The sequence below is a fragment of the Leptonotus elevatus genome, chromosome 11 (genome assembly GCF_054856555.1).
Source record: "Leptonotus elevatus isolate MCC_2025b chromosome 11, RoL_Lele_1.0, whole genome shotgun sequence".
In the NCBI taxonomy this organism is placed as follows: domain Eukaryota; kingdom Metazoa; phylum Chordata; class Actinopteri; order Syngnathiformes; family Syngnathidae; genus Leptonotus; species Leptonotus elevatus.
In genome coordinates this window covers 13943917-13965447 of record NC_141249.1, presented here as the reverse complement: position 1 = coordinate 13965447, position 21531 = coordinate 13943917, and the positions used below count along the sequence as shown (strand labels likewise).

The following is a 21531-nucleotide window of genomic DNA, read 5'->3' as shown; positions in this document are numbered from 1 at the left end:
GAAGTTCCTTGCCAGTTACTCAGTTTTATTTACTCAATTCATTTTTTGGAGGACTACATTTTACCGCTTCATTTTAAAGTAACAGTACTATTGCTTGAATACATTTTCGGCTACTTTTTGGGTAATAGTGTCACAAAGTAGAAAACACAGACTTTCAACTACTTTCTATTTCAAATCAAAGACAGATATTTATATCAAGCCCCTATTTTTAACCCCTATTAAACATTAGTGTTAAGAATGTTTCTGTACTCACCACCGGTGAACGCTTGTGGAAAAACGCTGCTTTTATGAGTGAAACAAATTACACAGCTTTCACGGAGTACTTGAAGGCAACACTTGACACTTGAACACTTGAGGTTACATCCGGGACTCTATAGCGATTCCCCCCGCCGTACGTTGGGGGCAGCAACATCTCTCAAGCGGCCAAGAGCCTTACACTTACGTCACCGAAGACGAAGACGAAGAAGAAGCTTCACGTGTCCCTGCATCAGCTGTTGCCTCCGCTCGTCAAGTCTCAGCTGCTCTTCGTCTGTGCAAGCACATAATTCAAGAAAAAATGGTAAGTTCATTTACAGTAATTTTTCTCATTGCTGTTCGGTTTGGCACCGGCATCGTTTCGCTACGAGAGCCACCGTGCTAATGCTAACGAGCTAACGCTGACAGGTGCTTAAGTTTGGCTAAATTTAGCACGGCAGCCACTTGCCTGCTTCATTCGTTTACTCTTGGCTTGTAGCACACCCTTCAAAGAAACTTGATTAGTGTTTTTCCCTAACCTGGTGAGTGAATTCTGTTGCATTACGTGATTCAGGAATGAACTTACCTGCGGCGGAGTGCAAATTGTCATCACAGGAAACAAGCAAACCCTTTTATGGGTTTCCTGTCTTCTGACAAATTATAAACGCTCTTGTCTTTGCAAAAGATCATTTTGACTTATTTTATCCCCGGGGCAGCACGGTGGACTAGTGGTTGATACGCCTGCCTGAACTATCCCCCAGATGACAACAAGCGCTATAGAAAGTGTTTGGCAGGATATTCACGTTGTGTGTGTGCTTTGTTGACACTAGGCGCTGATGGGAATCCAGCTGGTTGTCAGTTTGCTGACCGCCAGCATCATGCAGAGGATGGCACCACATTGCTCCTTTGCACGCTGGCTCCTCTGCAATGGCAGGTGGGCACTGTCGGACCACTATCCTGTTCATGGGGCAAGCAGACATCACAGGTTGACCATTTCTTCTGTTTTCTTCTAGCCTGTTCCGGTTTAAACATCCTTCCGAGGGAGAGCTGTGTGCGCTGGCTGGGAAACAGATGCCCAAAACGAATAGGAGAGACAGGTGAGACAACAGACGCTGCCGGAGGGAATGTTGTCATAACAATGCCTGCAGAGAAAGTAATGTATTCCAGCCCCCAATTTGCTTACAGTACCACACCAGTGTCAACAAACACTGCTTCACTGTCCAATCAAAAGCGTGTATTTTTTATTTATTTTTTGAAAATGGCAAATTTCGGAGATATATCTTTTTTTATTATTAATAAATACAGGTACATTTCAGGATTTCTAATTTGAGCATGTTAACAAGAAAACACTTTTTTTTTTGGGTTGTTGATTTTCACTCCAAAAAATAAATCCATGAAATTTAGAGTTGTTTTTCATTGAACTCTCGTTTTTTCAGAATCCACCAATTAGACAAAACTGTAATGCACTAGCTTGACTTTTACCTCTCGAGGTAAATTCTAGTTCTATTTTGTTAGCTTTTTGTTAACTTGAATTCAAGTTGAATGCCAGATCGCAAATGGTCTGACCATAAAGTATGATTTTTTTTTTTTAATGCTTACAAAAATGTTCTTAAATGGATAGGACTTAAGGAAAAATACTTGTAAAAATTCAATTTTGTTATTTGGTTTTACATTGGTCATACATAAATATTGAATATGTTGATGTTTTTTCCTCAGGAGACAAAACGGAGAAAACAAGCCTCTCACTGTGCCCAAAGACATCGACCTTCACCTCGGGAAAGCTCCAGTCAACGCCATGGATGCCCTCGGTTGGATGAAAGCTTCTCAAAAGAAATATCAACCAACTAACGCACACGCAAAAACACTTTATTCTTCTTTTCCTCTATCGGCTCTCAGTGTTGCGTTTCTTCCTGGAGTACCAGTGGCTGATTGACTTTGCCGTCTACGCGACCGGCATCTTTCTTTTCACTGAGTGTTACTACAGTGTGATGGATACCAGCAAGGAGGTGAACATTGGCGCCATCTGGTGTGTGCTCACCATTCTTTTCAGCATGTATCCTTTTTTTGTTGAAACTCTAAAAAGCCTACAAAACACGCACACTCTAACAAGAGCTATATTTGACTTTTGAAGATATCAATGCTCAGTTTAGAGGGTTATAGTTTTGGATTTTTCATTATAGTTACATTTTATTCTCCTTTTGTCTTTTTAAATAGTTTTTAAAGTAAGTTTGTTATATAATTTTTTTTATTTTATGAAAATTATTTTTAGTATAGTTTTTATTCGTTTTAGTATTAGTTTTAGTTTTTAGTTTTATTTATTTTTTTGCAATACTGAAGGAAATACATTTAAAATGAACCCTGAAAGTATATAAATTATTTATTAATAAAAAATGAAGGAAATTTTCGCTAGAATTATAATTAGTTTTATAAATGTGAGATATAATTTCAGTTAGTTTTTATTTAATTTGCTGACGAAAATGTTTTTTCATCCGCGATTTAATTTGAGGTCTACCTTTCCTTGGTCCTGACGACACACTGTTACAGAAATATCAGCAAACGTTGTGTACTTCTACAGGATCGCGACGAAGCAACAAAGTTTTCTCTTAACTCGCATCCTTCAGCAAAGCCCTCCACACGCTCATGAGCCACTACTTCCGCTCGGAGGAGGGCGGCGAGCGCTCCGTGTGCCTCGCGTTCGGCTTCCTGTGCCTGTTGGTGGCCATGCTGGTGCTTGTGGTCCGAGAGGACTACCTGGAGTTCGGCTTGGAGTCGGGCTTCTCCAGCCTCTTCGACAACCTGGAGGTGTTCGCCAAGCAGCAGGGCTACGCCGACTGGTCGTAAGTTAACTGTTAGTTTGCCAAAGGTGTCGAGTGTGCACTCATTGGTCACAATGGTGTCCTCTCGTATGCGCCAAGGGTCCCCGTCACCAAGCTGACGGTGAAGCTCGGGCTGGCCGCGTTCTGCGCGTACATCGGCGCCCTGTTGGCGTTCCCCGGACTGCGCCTGGCTCAGACTCACCTGGACGCCGTGCAGATGAACTCGGACCGGCCGCTCATCCAGTGCGTGCTTATGCCTTTGACAGAAATAACGAGCGAGTGCCCAGCGCTCACTTAACTTTGTCTTGTAGGATTCTGCTGCACATGAGCTTCCTGTCTCCAGTGGTCGTGTTGATTCTGTGGGTCAAACCAATGGCCAGGGATTTCCTCACCAACGCGCCGCTGGGGAAAACCTCCATTACTCTGTGAGTGCATACAACACCTTCCATTCGCAGACAGCCTTGAAATCAGCTGACCTCTCCTTGCAGGGTGTCCAGCGACGCCTTTGACAGCGTGCGGCTGTGGACGGTGGTGGCTTTTTGTGTCCTGCGGCTAGCGTTGACCCGCTACCATCTACAGGCCTACCTCAACCTGGCCGAAAAGTGGGTGGAGCAAATGAAGAAGGAGGCCGGACGTATCGCCGCCATTGACATTCAGAGGAAGGTCGGACCATCACTTGATGATCATGTTTAGGTTATACTTGGATTAGTCCTCCCCCCCCCCCCAACTTAAACTAGCTTTTTTTTAAGCCATGAGTTTGAAATAAGTAAATGAATTGAACTTGTGTGTGCGCTTCTCCAGGTTACACGTGTGTTTTGCTACCTGAGTGTAGTGACACTGCAGTATGTGGTTCCGGTGCTTCTTATCCTCTTCTCCTCGCTGGCCCTCAAGGCACTCGGTTTGTCATTCCACCACACACAAACCCCTGACAATCATTCTCAAAGTGGTGAAACTTTAAAAGGGAAGTCAACCTTAAAAAATGTGTTGAAAATAATATGATATACACGACCACACTAAACATGACCACTCTAAACATGACATTCTAATTTATATTACATTTGTGAAATATGAGTTATGGAGCAAAATCCAGCCATTTTTATTCATCTCTAGGGGCGGCCATTTTGCCACTTGCTGTCGACTGAAGATGACATCACAGTTGCTCAACTGTTTTCGCAAGCTGAGCTGTGATTGGTTGTCACCTGATATTGATAAAATTGCTGGATTTTTCTGCTTAACTCGTATTCCACTGACGCAATATTAACCAGAATACCGTATTTAGACTAGTGGGGCTGCATAGAACATATTATTGTCGTGAAACATTTTTTGGGTTGACTTCCCCCTTTAATCCTTACATACTGACATTTGACAGCTGTCAGAATGTCTTCTATGTCCTTCTATCGCCCTGAAATTTGATGACGTTTCCTAAAGTGACCCAAAAAAACTGTCATTGTTTACATGATGAAAACATCTGTAGACCAGTGTTGCACTTGGGCTCCTTCTAGTGGAAAAAAAGGGCTATTTATTTGAATCAAAACATTATTTAAATAAATAATTTTTTATTTTCCTAAAAGTGGACTTTGTTAACAAATGACATGTTTTTTCTCTCCCAGGAGGATTCTCGTGGAGTGGAGCGAGTGCGGACGTGACCCCCGGCGTGTCCGCCGCCTCGCCGATGCCCACGGCGGCGCCAGTCATCTCTGGCGGTCTGGACGAAGACGATGACTCATTCGAGGACATGGAGGAGGACATCCAGGTCACTGTGGCCCGCCTATCAGAAATGTTTGCCTCACTGCGCTCCGTCCTCACGCCGCTCTTCTTCAAGGGCTTTTTCGCCTTCTTCACCTGGTGGGTGGCGGCCTGCCAGGTGATCAGCTCGCTTTTCGGCATCTATTTCCACCAGTACCTCATGAACTAGGACGCCACACGGATGCACTGAGCTTGTGAACGCGCCAGAAACGACGTTGTCTGCTCAGGTGAGACCGGAGCCGGCTTCTGGTATGAAAACACCACCAAATAAGGCAACATCTTCCGCGTGTTCCCACTTTATGCAACATTTCAGACTCGAGCCTGCTGCTTCAAATGCTGCATTCAATATTTGACTTCCTACAAATATTTCAGATCGCTGCACACCTAGCAACACGTCTGAACATGACTGAATTCATTGCCTCGAACCTGTTTCCTTTTTGTATTATTATAATATAGCTATACAGCGGCCAAGGCAATTTGCATCTTCCTTGACAATCACACCATTTTGTGTGTGTGTGTGGGGGGGGGGGGGACCTACAGTATATATGGCCCCTCAAAATGTTGTTTCCCCCAATAAGAACACCAAGGCTTGCAGTTTTTCCATTGCAGTGAGTTTGTGTGCGAGGGTCTATAGTCAGGTGTGCAGGTTTGAGTCGCCGATTATTTCGCTTTTGGCTGCGTTGTCTGGTGTGTGGCGGGCCTGAGAGAAAACTGGGATGTGTGCACTGAAACACTGTTCAACTACAGTATATTACTATGTCATCACTATACAAAGGAGGTATTAGGACCTCTCTTCCGGGGGGAGTATAGTATACACTACGAATTGTAATTTAAAATGTTTATTTTTTTTTACAATTGTCTTTTTTTTTTTTCAGGAAAAAAAGCAAGCTTGTGAATATAAAAATGTTAATGTCACAAGAATAAAGTAATCTTAATAATTGAAGGAAGGAATTCAAGGAGCAATCCATTTATTGTTTAAAATTCAAAACGATGATTTGATATGGCTTGAGCATTGAAACAAAAACTTAAAATGATCATTTTCACTTTTAATATCAATATTACTTGCTTAGGAGAAAGACACAAGCATGCTGTTAATTAAATGATTTCACCTGTTACTTTATTTTCGTAACATGACTTTTTTTTGTCATCGGGTAAAAATGCAACTTTTTACACACAAAAAACGGACTTTGTTTGGCTTTATTCTCATGTATTTTTGTATGGCGCATTTGCATGATATCTGGGTTTTGTGATGCTGTGATGTCTTTTTTTTTTTTTGGTCAAAAAGCAGCCAATTTTTAAGCAGTTTTGCTTCCTGCTTGTCATAGGTAACGTTGCTGGGGTGATGCTGTGTCAACAGTGACAGTTATGTAGTTTTTATTCATGTGTTATTGTATCATCAAGGAACCGATTCAAGAGTGCTATTTTTTGGGGTTTTATTTTCATTATGAGTGTTGTTGAACATTTGTTTGTCATCCACATTTTCCCTTCAGAACTCCCAAGTGCCTAAAAGCTCAGGGATTTTTAGCATAACCTCCCATTATCCCATTTGTGACCATTTTAAGTAGTTTATAAGGAGATTGAATTTTCTATATTTTTAGTTGCATCGTCTTAATCGTTTCGAAAAGTGGCATTTGTTTATTTATTGGCGAGATATTATGATATCTATTCCCAAAGGGGAATTTACGACTTGTTAAAGTGACTTTGCTTAGGATCAATGCTGTTGGAGCTTTTTTTTTTCTTTTGAAATTGTTTTTGAATGTTCTGAATTCATCTTCAATACTGTGAAGTGCAACTCAATGTTTTTAGAACGTCAGAATGCATGTTTTCTTTTTTTCTCCCCCTTTTACTGCACTGTATTTGTGTGGCTCATTAAAAACATTTAGTCTTTCTCCCGTTTCCTTTTTAACAACTGCAAACTGCACCAGTGGGAGGAGCTAATGTTTTATTTTTGGAGCTTAACAATGGGACAATAAAGTAACAAAAAATTGTTTAAAATGTCTTATTTTGTTTCTCATATACATATTCAGTATCTCGGTGTTTTGGTATTTTAAATATTGTGTAAGTCAACTGAATGCCACATGGATGCATGGGTAGTGTCTATTCGATGACCTCAGCGCGGTCACCATGGCAACACGTGCTTACGAGCCCCTGTGTGCGGGGGATATAATAAAATGAGGAACCGAAATTATCATCTGAGGAACAACTTTATTACACATCGGGGTGTTAAATTGACTCTTATAAATTATTGTTTAACATACTGAGACGCTCCCGCGACTAGTTTGAAATCCAACGGGGAGTTACTTGGTAAATTTTAAACCAGGTTTAACTGTCACGCCAACGCGGAAGTGTAAATTTGAGGTGTGTTGTATTTAGTTTCACATAGTAGTGAGTGCGTGGCATTGTAGTTTGTTTCTGGTGATCTGATTCAAGAAGTTAACCCCCAGAGCGTAGCTTCGTTTTTTTTTTTAACGGGGAAATCCCCCTTCTAGCGGTGAACATTTAACCGGTAGCCTACTGCTTTCTTTCACCGCGCTCCTGTTTGAACACACGCGGAAAGATGGAGTGTAACTTCACTCTCGACAATTTGGCCCAAGAAGTGCTCAACAGACTTGCCAAGATGTTGGACAACTCCACCTGCGGATGGAGGCAGCTGGCCCAAGTTGTGTCTGAAGACCCGAAATTCCGCTGCAGGTGGGCTTTGAACGCATCAGAATAGTTTCTGCTTAAAGAGTCAAGTTTTACATGAAACTTTAAATTATGTATAATTAAAAAATTGTTTTATCGACCACATTTCAAATAGATGTTTTGGTATTGCTGCTGAGAGTAAAATTATTACACATTTTGGACGAAAGTAATGGGATACCTACTGGCCTTTACAAGTACTACAGCTAGTGAAAGTGAAAACAATGCTGCAGCTCAACAAATTAACCAGGTGGAAATGTTTTTATTTAAGTAGTTAAATTCAAAATAAAACAAATATATTACTTAGATTATGTATAAACGGAGTCAAATATTTTATGATTTTTATATATTGCAAAAAAATAAGTAGGAATGATACTTCTGATAATTACTTTCCTATGTGCTTATTGAATCTAATACTGTACACGTTTCACTTTTTCACTATAGAACAACTAAAATAATTGACCTTTTCCAAGATATTCGGAATATATTTTTTTTATTGCACCTGCACCTGTTCTAGCTTTCATTCTTTGGGCTTTGAAAGCCAAGCCGTCTGCAATCTTTGTGTTATAGAGTCGACCCTCACATACCCGCAATTATTTTTTTGAAGATCTTTTGGGGGTTTGGAAAAAAAAGAAAAAAGATAACTAGGCTTTTTTGCTTATAATGAACTCTTTACCTTTAGGCACATCCACTTTATGTGAGAAAACTATTATTTGCTGTATATACACTTTCTGTTACTAAATATCCCAGCTGTGTGTCGTCATGAATTCCTTGGAAGTTTACAGTATATGCAACACTGACTGAACCTCCCTCCTGCAGTGAACGAGATGTGACCAACTGCTCGCTCCAGGTGCTAAATACGACAGGAAGCCCGGGGCGCAGCTTCTTAGCTCTACTGGTCGATCGATCCTGCTCTCTGCTCTTTCTGATACAGTGTCTGAGGAAGATTGACCACCAGGAGGCTGTGCAGCTGCTCACCGCTACGGGTAGGCATCTACCAGGGGGGGGCTCCACAACAGTATTTTATTCTAAATTATTACTATTTGAAGATGCATATTGGGGCTGGTGTTACAATATAACACAATAAACCAATTATTCCCAAATTACAAGCTCTGATATGACTGTGACCCCTGACATATATCCCTCACCTTGAAAAAATATATTTCCTAGTCTAGGAGGCAGTCCCCAGAACCAAAAACAATCCAAACACGTCTTCCTGGTAATAGACACAATATTAAGACAATCAAATGCTCAGAGCAGTAGGGTACTAGCTTTGATCATGGATGTTGTGTGGAATTTCTCATTTTAAAAAAGCAATTTAGAGGCATTATTGTCTAAAAAAATTTTTTTACATATTTTTTCTCCATATAAAACAGCAACAGAGCAGATCCGGGTCACAGTACAACCCAGCTCCCAACGAGCGACACTGGGCAGCAGAGTCGTATTGACATGCCGAGCCACTGGGCCTCCTGGACTGAGTTACCAGTGGTTTAAAGGCAAAGAGGAGGTGAGTATTGTTTTTAGCAATGACAAGACGTCGAGTTCAGATTAAATCATTACTATATTTGTCCTTTTTCTCTGTGTAAGATTTCGACTGGACGCACACCTGAGCTTGTTGTGTGTCCTTTGGGCCCCGAGCACCAGGGTAGCTACATCTGTAGGGTCAACCATGGAGACGCCTATGTCTTCTCCCAGTGGGCTCAGGTGCGCTTGGTTCGTTCGTCACCCGGCTTGAGTGCAGGTATGATGCTTTCCTTCTTCCATCCATTCGCTATTGAATAGTTCAAACACAAAAGCTTTCCAGGCCCTATGGGTTGTAAATGGTACAGTCCTACCAGCAAGTAGAAATATTAGTCAGTCCAGTAAAGCTGTAGTTAAAAAATAATGCTAATTTTATTATTATTAAATTTTCTAAGAAGAAGAAGAAGTAACTTTCCCAGTCAGGGATTGCCACAGCAAGTCTGTCACATGATACTGTTTAGTTTGTTTGAGTTTTTACACCAGATGCCCTTCCTTACCAGGGTTCTAATCATTTTGGATGTTTCTTTATACTGTAGTTAGTGTTTATTTTGTTTTGACTTAATATATGGAGTATTTGTCAAGTGCAAGACTGATACCAAAGCAAATTTATAATGAATCCCAAAAGCTCATGTATGATATTTAAAAAAAAATTCAACTTAAGTTATTATAGCCTTATTCTTAATTTGAATGGGTGGACCATCCACCCTGACCATTTGAACCCTGACCCCAGTGTTAAAAAAATAACAGTGTTAGCCACTAGCTCACTCGCTTGGATTAAATTTACTTGAACTTCAGTACACCAAACTCCAAAACAAGGACCAGCTTCCAGTCTTCAACCAATCTGCTCGGTCAAAATAAGTAACCCAACCTCGGCTACCCGGCGGGTGAGTTAAGAAAACAACCCAACAGTGCGTAGCAAGTGAGCAGCTAGCATGATTTTAGCACTAGCCCTGCCACTTTACAAAACTCTTCAAATCTTGTCATTCCAGGCTGTAGTAGCGGCATGTTTTCAGGCCCATCCAGTGGGGTGCGTATCATCTACCAGCCTCAGTCCCAAGCGGCGTCCGAGGGTGACGTGCTGCTCCTGGAGTGCACTGCCGTGGCCAACCCCCCTCCCCAGTATCAGTGGTACCACAACTCGGCTCCGACGCCACAACACAAGATGCGTTTACTCAAAGTAAGTCATGCTGCATCATCATCACCTTATTTTTGCTTGTTGGCTTCCAAATTGTTGTAATTAAAAAAATAAAAATTAAAAAACAACAAGTTTTGTTTATTTGAATAATGGAATGTAGCGTTATCATAAACGTTTGTTTGTTTTAGCTAACAATTTAGCATTCCCGGATGTTATACAAAGAAAGTAGTCTAACAGTACCAGTCTGTCCCTAATTCTAATACAATACAAGTTCTGTTTTGACTTTCCAGATCCCGTGTGTGACCACAGCACACAGAGGACAGTACAGATGCAAGGTGTTCAACTTGTTTCACGAAGTGTGGAGTGACCCTGCTACTGTCAGCATTGGTGAAATTTATTTGTTATCTATATATTCTGCATGACAATTCTCTGTATATAATATTTTGTTTTCCTTTTATATGGAGGCCCGACTTCCATCACTGATCCCTCTTGGGTAGCAGTTGACCGCGGCTTAGGTATTCCTTTAGCAACATTTGTGTAAAGCAGAGAGGAACTCGAGATGTGTCCACTTCCTCTCTTTGCTCATATTTACATTACTTTTTAATTCTTGTTTTATAGCGTAAATATTAAGGAGAAAAAAAAGAGGGTGTTTGCATAATGCTGCCTGTAGACAACACAAAATCATGAAATGGCTCAAGGCACACCATATGCGTCTATTTTTTATGTTATTTTATGTTTATAGAATCCGAGGAAGTGGACAGTCCCATAATCAGTGAAGAAGTACATCCACAGATGACCAATCCGCCAACATTATCCAACCAGTTTTATGGTAATAATATATATTTTTTCCTTTTTAATTTGTCACAGCTAATTATACAAATGTGTGTCAGATGTATTTTGTTTACTTATATTTATTATTTACATATATTAAGGCCAAATCACCCTGCCCTTGTCAACTAACTGAAGACTTATATATATATATATATATATATATATATATATATATATATATATATATATATATATATATATATATGTAACATTTTGCATATATTCATATACTTTCCCTCCCCAGCCACAGACAAGGTGGCTCTCCTGATCGGCAACTTGAACTACCAGTACCGCACTCAGCTGTGCGCCCCCAGGGCGGACGTCCACGAGTTGAGCAACCTTCTCAGACAAATGGACTTCAAGGTGGTCTCTCTACTGGACCTGAATTGGCAGGAAATGCACAGCGCCGTCACCGAGTTCCTGCTGCTCCTCGGCAAAGGAGTTTACGGTTTGTCTTCGGGAATTTAAGCCTTAAAACCTGTTCTCTCATGTATTGTCCGTTTCCTCAACGCCTAACCTCATTTAAAAGCCTATCCACACCCTACGTCTACCTCAGGAATCAGGACAGTTTATGACATCTGATACAACAAGCCAACAGAGTGTTGGTCAATTTTAAATGGATTTGGACGAATATAATTCAGTAATTAATATCACAATAGACTAACGATACAATAGCAACGTAACACTATGTCAATCAAATATTGTATGGTATATGTTTGTTTTTTTACACCCGTGTGTGCCCATACAATATAAAAAGCATCTTTAAGTATTAAGAATTATGATATATGATTTGTTTTATTATCATTATTACTATGATGATGATTATTATTATGTACCTCTACAATACAATTTATGTAAGTGCACTTGTAAATTATATAAGTGCATTATGTTACCTATTTTTCAAATCAAACCAAACTTTATTTGTACAGCACTTTTCATATATAAAAATGCAAATTGCTGGCCAATTAAAAGATTCAAGGTACAACATAAAAACACCCCCAACATCATCACGAGCACACACACACACAACCTGAAGAACTATGGTTAAAAAGGACATGGCGGGGCACAGAGAAACCATGTGAGGAAAAACACATTATGAATTCAATATGAATTTAATTAAAATGGATAATATCAAAATAATTTTAGATCATTACAATCTACCATTATCATACATATTTATGTGATTATATATTATTTATTATAATACAGTACACATATCACATATTTGTTTTGTTATGTCAATATTCCCTTAAAATTTAAATAATATAAGTTCTATGTTGAAAAGATGTACAAGTGAATGCTTCTTCGCTAATAAACACCTCACATCTAACAAATCTTGGTACTCTGCGAATGACTAAATTTACACCCTGGTTTAATTGAGGAAATATAGTAATTTATTTATTTAATTACAGGCCCTAGTTATTGTTTACAACTCCAGCAATCATTCCATTCAATGGCAATGCAAAATTTCCTGGAAAAACAATTACTGCAACGGATTTAACAAGAATCAACAAACTTCCATCTTTCTCTTCCTTCCACAGGCTTGCTCTACTTTGCCGGTCACGGTTATGAGAACTATGGCAACAGTTTCATGGTGCCCATCGACGCGCCAGCCTCATGCACGTCAGAATACTGCATTTGCGTGCAGAACATACTAACCAGGATGCAGGAGAAAGAAACTGGACTCAACGTGTTCCTGCTGGACATGTGCCGGAAGAGGTTTTGTATTTTAAATGTTGCCGGCCTTTTATGTGATGTGCTCTCTGTGCTTGAATTGCTTTCATTCTTTTAGAAATCCAAACGATGAAGTCATGGTCCAACCTGGGCTGTTGAAGGTGACGGCAAATACAGTGTTTGGATATGCCACGTAAGTTGGCGCAGAAATGTCTGTGTTAATGTGAAGACCAATATATTAGTATTACTTTTTTGATTTGATTGACTGTAGGTGTGTCGATGCCGAGGCTTACGAAGTAAAGACAGAAAATGTGTCCAACGGCATCTTCATAAGCTTCCTCAAGCGGCGGATTTGCCAGGATGAGAAGGTCACCGTCATGCTGGACAGGGTGGCAGAAGGTACATATAATTCATAAAAGTGCTCATTCCGAGCTCACTTTGGATGAGAGACCCGGAACTGGTCCCCTCTCTGACAGTGGCAACCAAAAGTAGCAGAATTTATGATACAGCTGTCTTTCTTCATGCTCTAACCAGACATGGGCCGCTTTGAAATCACGCGAGGGAGACAGGCCCTGGAGCTCCGCAGTAATCTGTCCGAGCGGCGTTCCCTCACTGACCTTATTCAGACGTCAGGCTGCTCTACGGCCTCTTCGGCTCGCAACCTACAGTGGGCTGTTGCTCATGGTACTTGAAGTGGACTCGACAATCATACCGCTGATAACTTTTTTTTAAATGTGCAAATTTGGCTTTACAGTCCTGCCGAAGAGCCGTTTCATCCACTTTGACTGCGGTGTGAAGGTCCAACTTGGGTTTGTATGAAAGCAATTGATGTCAATTGTTTTCTCAAAACAATAATTTCTTCATAATATGCTCTGTAGATTTGCTGCTGAATTCTCCAACATCATGGTCATCTACACACGCGTACTGGACAAGCCCAAAGAAATTGCTTCATGCTCTGCTCAACTTACGGACTTCCCTGAGGTATGATCACAAACAGAATGGCACTGTTTTCTTTTTTCCAGAAGAGTATTTCATGTTTAACGTAGAGAAGGGATTTATTTGCGAGATAATGTGTCAAAATATACTTTACTCATAACCTTTTTATTTAATGTGATGAGAGAATCTATTTACTTTGGAACATGCAAACACAGTTGTGACCTGAGCCCTGATCAACTGTGATGTCATCAGTAAGTGGCAAAATGGCCACCCCCTGAAATGGATAAAAATGGGTGGATTTTGCCGCTTAATTCATATTTCACATATCAATACTGTGTTTAGACTTGTGGGTCTGCATATAATATATTATTGTCAATAAATGTTTTGGGCTGACTTAATCCTTATTTGTGTATTGTGTTTTAATGGCAGGATGTGGATATTGTCATGAAAAAGAGCAATCAGGAAACTTTGGTCGAAGCCGGCAGCTTATTACAAATCAAAGAACAGCTTCCTTCGCCCGAACTCCCCAGTCTGTACACTCGTATTTGCAGCCTGCAAAGACTCAAGGTCAGGCCTCTTTTCATTATGATCAACTTGAATCGCGTCATGAGTGCCTTCAATATAGGCCTGCTGTCTTGCAGAGGGAGCTCACCTTCACCGTCTGTCTCCGTTACATTTACGCCAACCTCGAGGAGGAAGTGGAGGAAAGTCAAACGGTTACGGTTGGCAAACCGCTGGTGTCCAAACTGAACCTTCACCAACCACGACCGAGCTCTGCCTCGTCGTCCCTCAGCCTGGATTCGTGCACTATCTCTGAGGCCTCCTCCTTCTCCGAGGAGTTTGCCCCGTTAGCCTCCAACGCGTGGTCACTGTTTGCAACTTCTAATGCTGACAAATACAGTGGCAAAATGAATTACCATTCCAACTAAGCCTTAGAAAATCCACACTCATAAATGATGGCATATCAATCTGACATTTCCAGGAAAAAAAAGGGTGTAAGTTTTAACTAATGCTGTACAAGTCTTTGTTTTTATAATGAACCCTTTTCATATCATTAATTTTGCCATTGTAAACTAGCTAAAAAATAGGACACATACTGATAGCATATTACACACACAATATGCTGCAAAGACTACAATCTAATCAAGATTTTACACATCGAATCAAGGCGAAATATTACAGCATATATGTTGAGGCTGCTATGTTTCATGTTTTAAGAAATCTTGCCAAGTCAACAGAATAAAAAATGCATTGCATTGTACATTATTACTACCATACATGGTATTATCCATGTACACCCCTAAATGCCGTAAGATTAAAAGCTGCCAATTTTCAAGAAGAAAAAAAACTTGCACTCTTTACATGAGCAAACCTGTATTGTGTTAGGTTAAAAAGTCTTAAACTTTCAAGAAAAAACATTCATACCATACCGATTTCCACATTGTAGCAGGATGGTGCATGAGACCAAATCCAGATAAAAGTGCTGATACAGCAATGATTGTGAATATTCGTATTCATCCAGGTCATTTCATTTTCAGGAAATTGAAACAACTGGACTGTTTTCTGGTTGTCTTAGAACATGTTTCATATCTCATCCTAGCAGGCTTCATCGCTTTATTGAAGACCTATAGGTTACCCCAAACCACAAATGGTATCATTCTTCTGAATGCAAAATGACAGCGGTTTTGATGCCTTGCAACGAGACCACTGTCCGTCAACAAGAGTCATTGGATGAAAACGTACTCGTTAATATTCCGTGTACCTGTAGTATTAAAAATGTTGTTGCGCTGCCTCAAGGCCAAAGGAGGCCATCTTTTTGTTGATTTTTTGTTGGAAGCAGAATTTTGAGTTTCTTTGGAATGGATGGAAAAATAGCATTGTAAGGGCAGTCTGTAAAGTACTGGACATTATTGTTATAGTTACGAATAATAAAAGGCATTATCTTACAAATACGTGATGTAAATTATGTGTTTATATAGGGATGGGCTCGGCGTTTTAGGGGAGTAGATTATAGCCATGTTTTCCTCTACTACAGTCGAACCCAACTTGCAGTTAAGGTTCTTTGCCCTTCCATAATCAGACATCCAAGGCACACTAATGACAAAGCAAATAAAGAGACTTTAATACTATTTACAAGCCTTCTGGGAAGTGAGTGGCTTCACAATACTGTGCATTGGTTCAATTAATTTTTTTTTTAATAAAAAGCAGACTTCTGCACATATTTGGTCCAGATTACGTTTTTGTCATACATCTGGTCAGGAAATGCGTGGTGGTATGTGCCCCCCCCCCCCCCCCCCCTGTACCGCTCATAAAGAATTGTAGACCCCACTCCATAATTTTAATTGCCCGTCCCTGTTCTATAATAACTACGTACGTATAAAGTTTTAAGTTTTATTTTCGTTTTCTTGACAATCGGGGTCCCCCGCACTGTATTTCCACTGCGCATGCGCAGTTACGACGTGACAGACAAAACTGTCCGGCAGGACTCCATTTTGAGGTCGATTACGGCTGTGCACAAACGGCGTTTATTGTGCTACAATTATCTAGAGGCAGGAGTAAGATATTCCACGGTTAGAAACGATGGCTGATCCATTAACCGAGAATGAGATTCCGGTAGGCGCTGAGGTTCGTAAGCTGTCGGACCTGCGAGTTATTGACTTGAAGGCCGAGCTGAAGAAACGAAACCTGGACACCGTCGGCAACAAGAGCGTGCTGTCGGACCGCCTGCATAAGGTCTCATTTTGGCATTTAATAAACACAAACATAGCCTTATCAGCTAAGAATATTCAGAAAGCATTTTAGTATACAACTTGATAGTATTTCAGTGTGCACAACTGCTCAAAATAACATCACCCTACGAAGCTATTTAACCAGTAGGCTAGTCTACGCCATCGTGCTAGCGAGGCTAAAGCTATTAGCTTGTGTTTAGAAGGGGGATCCGGTCTGAGTTAAAAGTGTCTTTGTGGCAGGTCGCAGTCTTGTGACGTGTCCTTTTTTTTTTCTTTTTTTTTAAACCCGATATACACAACGCAGGCTATCGAGGAGGAGGGAGGAAACCCTGACGCAATTGTTCTTTCAGTGGACACGGCGCCGAAAAAATCCACACCAAGACGGACTGCAAAAGGTATTGTATACCGACAATGCAAGACACATTACTGTATATTGTGTGTATCAACCTTTTCTTCCGGGAGAAATCATCTATGTAAATATATCACTATGCATAACAGCCAGGAGCAGAAGTGAGCACTGAATTCAGTACTCGGTACACTCCTTTCACCAACAACAGTAATCTAATCAGACTCGATGCCAGTTGTTTATACAGATATTCGAATTTTCAAGAAGTGCAAAAACAAACCTGAATGGAAATGCTAGAAAACGAAAAAATGCCTAAAATTTTGCAAAAACGTTACACTTGGAGGGGGTAGATTTTTCAGCACATCGAAAAAAGTAAGCCGCAAATTTTGGCTACCGAAACAGGTATTGCGAAAGTTTTGAGTGCACATGTCCAACACACTGAAAGTTTGAATATAAACCTTACAAACACACATATACACAGGCGGGGGTGCAAAAGTAGCTATAGAGTTATAAAAAGCAAACATGTACAATACATATGGTGTTTAGAAAATTACAGGAAAAAAATATACTCATTATATAATGTGTCACTAATTTCACTGATGTGATATATAGGCCTACCTACTTTTGCATCCCACTGTATATACTTAAATTGCATCTTAATAGACATGAGAAGGAAGGCCGTGTAAGGGATTGAAAAGAGAAAACGTTTCGGCCATGCAGAAATTTAGGCAAATAAATGTATAAAATTGGGCAGAAACACACACATAATGCACTAATATAAATGTTGTAAACATATATAGAGAAATTACATTTTAATAGCTATTTGAGAGGCTTGACAGATGCAGCTCACTTTGAAAAATGTTCAGGCATCATGCTGGCTAATTCCTAATAGTAGAATTGCCACAAGAGGGCTCCAGTACTTGATACCTTAAAATAAGGCTGGTATCGGCACGATAGCATTACCTGGTATTGGAACTTGTCTATCCCGAGATATTTTTGACTTTTTACCCACATTTCAGACTTCTCTCCTAACTTACATCCGTCTGATATTATTCATTCTCAGCCTTATATTGATTATTGTCTGCATTTTGTCCTCAGATGTAACACAAGGGCCTGACCACGAGGACGGCAATTTGGAAGATGAATCCCGTCACGATCATGTATGTTCCCGCCCCAGATGCACCCATCAACGTCAGAAGTTGCTCTTTCACACTGTGACTGTGAAGATGTAAATATGGCGCCTGTCTCCTCAGGACAAACATGAGAACATGCACGACATGGATATCCTTGACATGAATGTGCTGGACGAGGCTGACAATGACAATGGATTGCCAGAACAGGATGTGGGGGATCTGGAGAATTTAATTGACGGTGAGGAAGATGAGCACCTGGATGATGATGATGATGATGATGATGACGTAACAATTGACTCTGAAGATGAAGCAAGACAGGTGAGAAAATAAATTCACATAAGTAATAAGGAGTTCTGATCATCTAGGTAGTGACGTTGATTAATGCTAATCTCGTTCTTGTCAGTTGGATGACTCTGGGGGGATGGAAGAGGAAGATATGTTGTGCTCTTCAATTTATGTGGTACGTTTTTTTAAAAATTGTTTAACAAAAGTTTAAATGTGATTTAAATATGTATTTTACAAATTAAAAACATTTTAAAATAAGTCTTACCATTTGTGTTTCAGACTGCCAACACAGATGAACTATTAGCAGAAACAGGTAAAGTATAGAAAAGGTCAGAAAAAGGGTTTTCCGTAGCATTAGCTTGGAATGCAAACACGACCTTGAATTTCAACAAGAGCGAGAGAGACTGGAAGCCCAAAGGGGATTGCTGTCTCTGTGTTGGAATTTGGTTAACTGTTGTTGAAGTTGTAAAAAGTGGCCCGGTTACCATTTTGGCCAATTTTGAGGGTTGCCACTTTGACACACGTTGACAGCAATCGGCCTGTGAGTCAGGGCGAGGAGCTTTTGCAGGCTGCCTGCCGTGTTCCAGGTGGCCCGCTCGAAGACGACAGACGTGAAGATCCATCAAAGCCATCTTTTGACAAGTACTGTTGCAAGCTCTCATAAGGACATGAAACTGTTGGACTTGAATTGAAGTTTTGCTCCAAGGACACTGTAAAGCCAAGCCCAAGGACTGGTACAAGCACACCCATTGCGGCGACGCTAATCTTGCAGCTCTCTTCCATCATGGACTCTGATTTGGATCAGGTGATCATCTTGGCCGTTTCTCAACCTGCGAGGAAGAATTAGTCTGTGGTTATTGTACTACCTTTTGGGCTCCATTCCAGTCTCTCCATAGGGTCTACGTAAGCAACTATGCTAAGTTGTTCTAGGAGCACAGGCACGTGGTCATGACGTTCCTAATCCAGGCCTTGCCACTACCTCCTTAACCATTGCTGTGTTTCAGAAGTGATTAAACTCTGTGCCATTCTGTTCCTGTTAAACCTGTAGAACATGACAAAGTAGCTGGGTCTTGTTTATCTGAGCCGCTTATCGAAGACCGCCACCCGAGCCGCGAGACGAGCACCGATGAAGAACAGGCTGCCACCGCCGGCGGGGAAGACAATGTGTCCACCGACACGGGAGCCAAAGCCGACGCAGAAAGCGACCAGGATGCTCTTGAGACGGCCGCCGGCGGCGATGCGGAGAAGGCACCAGAAGAGACATTGGACAGTGAAAAGGGCTCGCAAGCTGTTAGTGTAAGCGAACAGGACGTTGGGGTTGAAACTGTTGGTTCGGAATTGGGTTCTAAGGGGGTTGTGGATGAGAAGACAGAAGAGAATGCGACTGCGGATTCATCCTCGGCAGTGAAAGAGTCGTCCTCTGTAGAGGGCGAAGATCAGAACAAGAGGTTTGTTGCTTTCTGTCTACTAGAACCCAAAATGGCTATCTCTCTTTCATTGGCTCTTTTGTGCTAGTAAGAATTGGATGCTCTTTTCAAGACGGTAAAACAATTCCATACATTTATCATATCGCACTCCCTGCACTTTTACACCTCATTAAATGAGTAACATGTTGGGGTTGTCTGGTTCAAGTCTTGTTTACTCACTGTTAAATACTCACAACGAGTTGATCGTTGCCACTTTTTGTCTAAAGACGCACAAGCGTGTCGAAAAAGCGCTTGCGGATTTCCTCACTTTTCCTCATTTGGATTTGTCTCTAGTTCTGAAGACAAAGATGGCAAGGATGAGGTAAAGGATGAAAAGGGTGAGTGCGTTAATTACAATCGGTTTTGCATGCTAGCAGTCGCATGGTCGTGATTTCATGTGTTTGGTGAGTTTAGCTGCTGCGACTCCTGCTACAGGCAGCAGGAATCTCTGGGTCAGCGGGCTTGCTTCCACTACCAGGGCCACGGATCTGAAGATGCTCTTCAGCAAACATGGAAAGGTCAGTATTATGGATTTGTTTTTAAAGCTGCTCTCTCTAAAAATGTGTCCAAAATATCTTTACAATAGCATTCACACCCCCCCTTTTTTCTTTCTTTTTTTTACCATTTATGTCTGAACCATCTAATTACTAGATTAACACCTTAGCTGCTCACAATGGGTACTCCTGCAAGCCTCTGGCCAATAGTTTTCAGACTGGATTCGGGTTCAAATTTCCCGTCCTCTGTCTGCGGATGTGACGCCATGTGCGCATTGTGTACTTGAAGGGTGTGTGCCGTTTCATTTTTCATCAACAGGTGGCAGTAGCGATTAGAATTTTCTGCGTTCAGTAGCTTTAGCGAACACAAGCAACAAATGAATCTGTATTCATTTCACACAAGTCATGCTATGCTAGAGCCACTTTCCTTATCCAGCCCCTTTTGTTGTGCAGGTCGTTGGCGCCAAGGTGGTCACCAACGCGAAGAGTCCCGGGGCCCACTGCTATGGCTTTGTCACTATGTCCTCCACGGAAGAGGCCGCCAAATGCGTCAGCCACCACCATCGAACTGAGCTGCACGGCAAGATGATCTCCGTCGAGCGGGTGAATGTTGCAATCCAGACACTCAAATTGTGCAATTTGATAACCTTCTTTCAACATGATCCTGTCTTTTATACGGCAGGCTAAAAATAAGCCAGCGGGCAAGAAGCCAGCCGACAAGTCAGGCGATGAGCGAAGACACTCTATCGACTCCAAGTAAGCTTGACTGCATTTTTCGTAAGCTCCACCCGCTAGACACTGACCAGGCGTATTCATTTAACAGCTTCTCCGATAATGGGTTAGTCGAATGGCGTCGTACTGCGCTGCATCATACTGAGATGAGTTTCTAATGTTTTGCTTAGCTTAAAAGGATGTTTTTAAAATGGGAGACCACACATAAGGGAACAAATGCCATACACAACTTGGTGTGTGTTCTAAGATGACATCATGTCACACACTTTGATCCAAGTACGAGTACCAAGACTGACCTATGGGAGGCAGCAGCGTGCTACAGTGTGAAAATACAAAGTAGTAGTGGTAGAAAAAGAAGCTAGGCTAAGTGTTAGCTAATCTGGTGACATGGATCTGCACTAACTTTTGCACTGGTAGCACAGGATTTGGTCGTACCCTTTTTTTTGAAGCGAGGAGCAGCATGACCATATCTGCTGACGTATCGTTGTCTTATTGTTTCATATGCTGTAAAGATTGACAGTAAAAATGTACCTAGTGAGTGAGTGTTCTATTACCCGGAGTTATGATAGCTGACAAAAGTTTCGTACCCTGCAGGTCTGGAAAGGAAGAGGGTGAAGGAAAGGATGGCAAAGGTGAGTGAAGGCCATTTCTACCCCCAGCTTCGTAGTCGTAATTTGCCACCAAGTCATGAGTCTTTGGTTATACAGGGGACGAGAGGACCGTGGTCATGGACAAGTCCAAGGGGGAGCCAGTCATCAGCGTCAAAGCCAA

General features: G+C 41.2%; 3 protein-coding genes across 5 annotated transcripts in view; all 3 read left to right on the top strand.

The window, feature by feature from the left end:
• The first annotated feature begins 459 nt into the window (after positions 1-459).
• Positions 460-6685, top strand: tmem161a (transmembrane protein 161A). The gene is made up of 11 exons (XM_086089139.1): positions 460-559; positions 1065-1168; positions 1248-1331; positions 1951-2042; positions 2131-2287; positions 2856-3071; positions 3150-3293; positions 3362-3475; positions 3539-3713; positions 3852-3948; positions 4661-6685. Exons 1-11 carry the CDS (start codon positions 557-559, stop codon positions 4963-4965), a joined length of 1491 nt encoding a protein of 496 aa, XP_085945265.1. The 5' UTR covers positions 460-556; the 3' UTR covers positions 4966-6685.
• A 295-nt stretch (positions 6686-6980) lies between these two features.
• malt2 (MALT paracaspase 2) lies at positions 6981-14836 on the top strand. Of its 2 annotated transcripts, XM_086089219.1 has the most exons (17): positions 6981-7487; positions 8298-8464; positions 8855-8985; positions 9066-9219; positions 9989-10176; positions 10425-10521; positions 10599-10649; positions 10877-10963; positions 11210-11413; positions 12507-12684; positions 12758-12832; positions 12911-13038; positions 13174-13323; positions 13394-13448; positions 13518-13620; positions 14005-14142; positions 14217-14836. In XM_086089219.1, exons 1-17 carry the CDS (start codon positions 7354-7356, stop codon positions 14502-14504), a joined length of 2328 nt encoding a protein of 775 aa, XP_085945345.1. In that variant the 5' UTR covers positions 6981-7353; the 3' UTR covers positions 14505-14836. The 2 variants fall into 2 exon arrangements, with proteins under 2 accessions (XP_085945345.1, XP_085945346.1); XM_086089220.1 differs by lacking the exon at positions 10599-10649.
• A 1193-nt stretch (positions 14837-16029) lies between these two features.
• safb (scaffold attachment factor B) overlaps positions 16030-21531 on the top strand; it is an 8707-nt gene continuing 3205 nt past the window's right edge. Inside the window, exons 1-13 of one of the 2 annotated variants that reach the window (XM_086089727.1) lie at positions 16030-16308; positions 16609-16699; positions 17749-17810; positions 17904-18101; positions 18187-18243; positions 18348-18381; positions 19117-19516; positions 19829-19872; positions 19970-20052; positions 20482-20631; positions 20711-20784; positions 21355-21392; positions 21468-21531. The exon at positions 21468-21531 is cut by the window's right edge and continues 13 nt beyond it. In XM_086089727.1, coding sequence (XP_085945853.1) covers positions 16156-16308; positions 16609-16699; positions 17749-17810; positions 17904-18101; positions 18187-18243; positions 18348-18381; positions 19117-19516; positions 19829-19872; positions 19970-20052; positions 20482-20631; positions 20711-20784; positions 21355-21392; positions 21468-21531 — 1448 coding nt within the window. In that variant the 5' untranslated portion in view covers positions 16030-16155. Of the gene's footprint in view, positions 16309-16608; positions 16700-17748; positions 17811-17903; positions 18102-18186; positions 18244-18347; positions 18382-19116; positions 19517-19828; positions 19873-19948; positions 20053-20481; positions 20632-20710; positions 20785-21354; positions 21393-21467 lie in introns of both variants that reach the window. The other variant, XM_086089726.1, reaches the window with a different exon arrangement.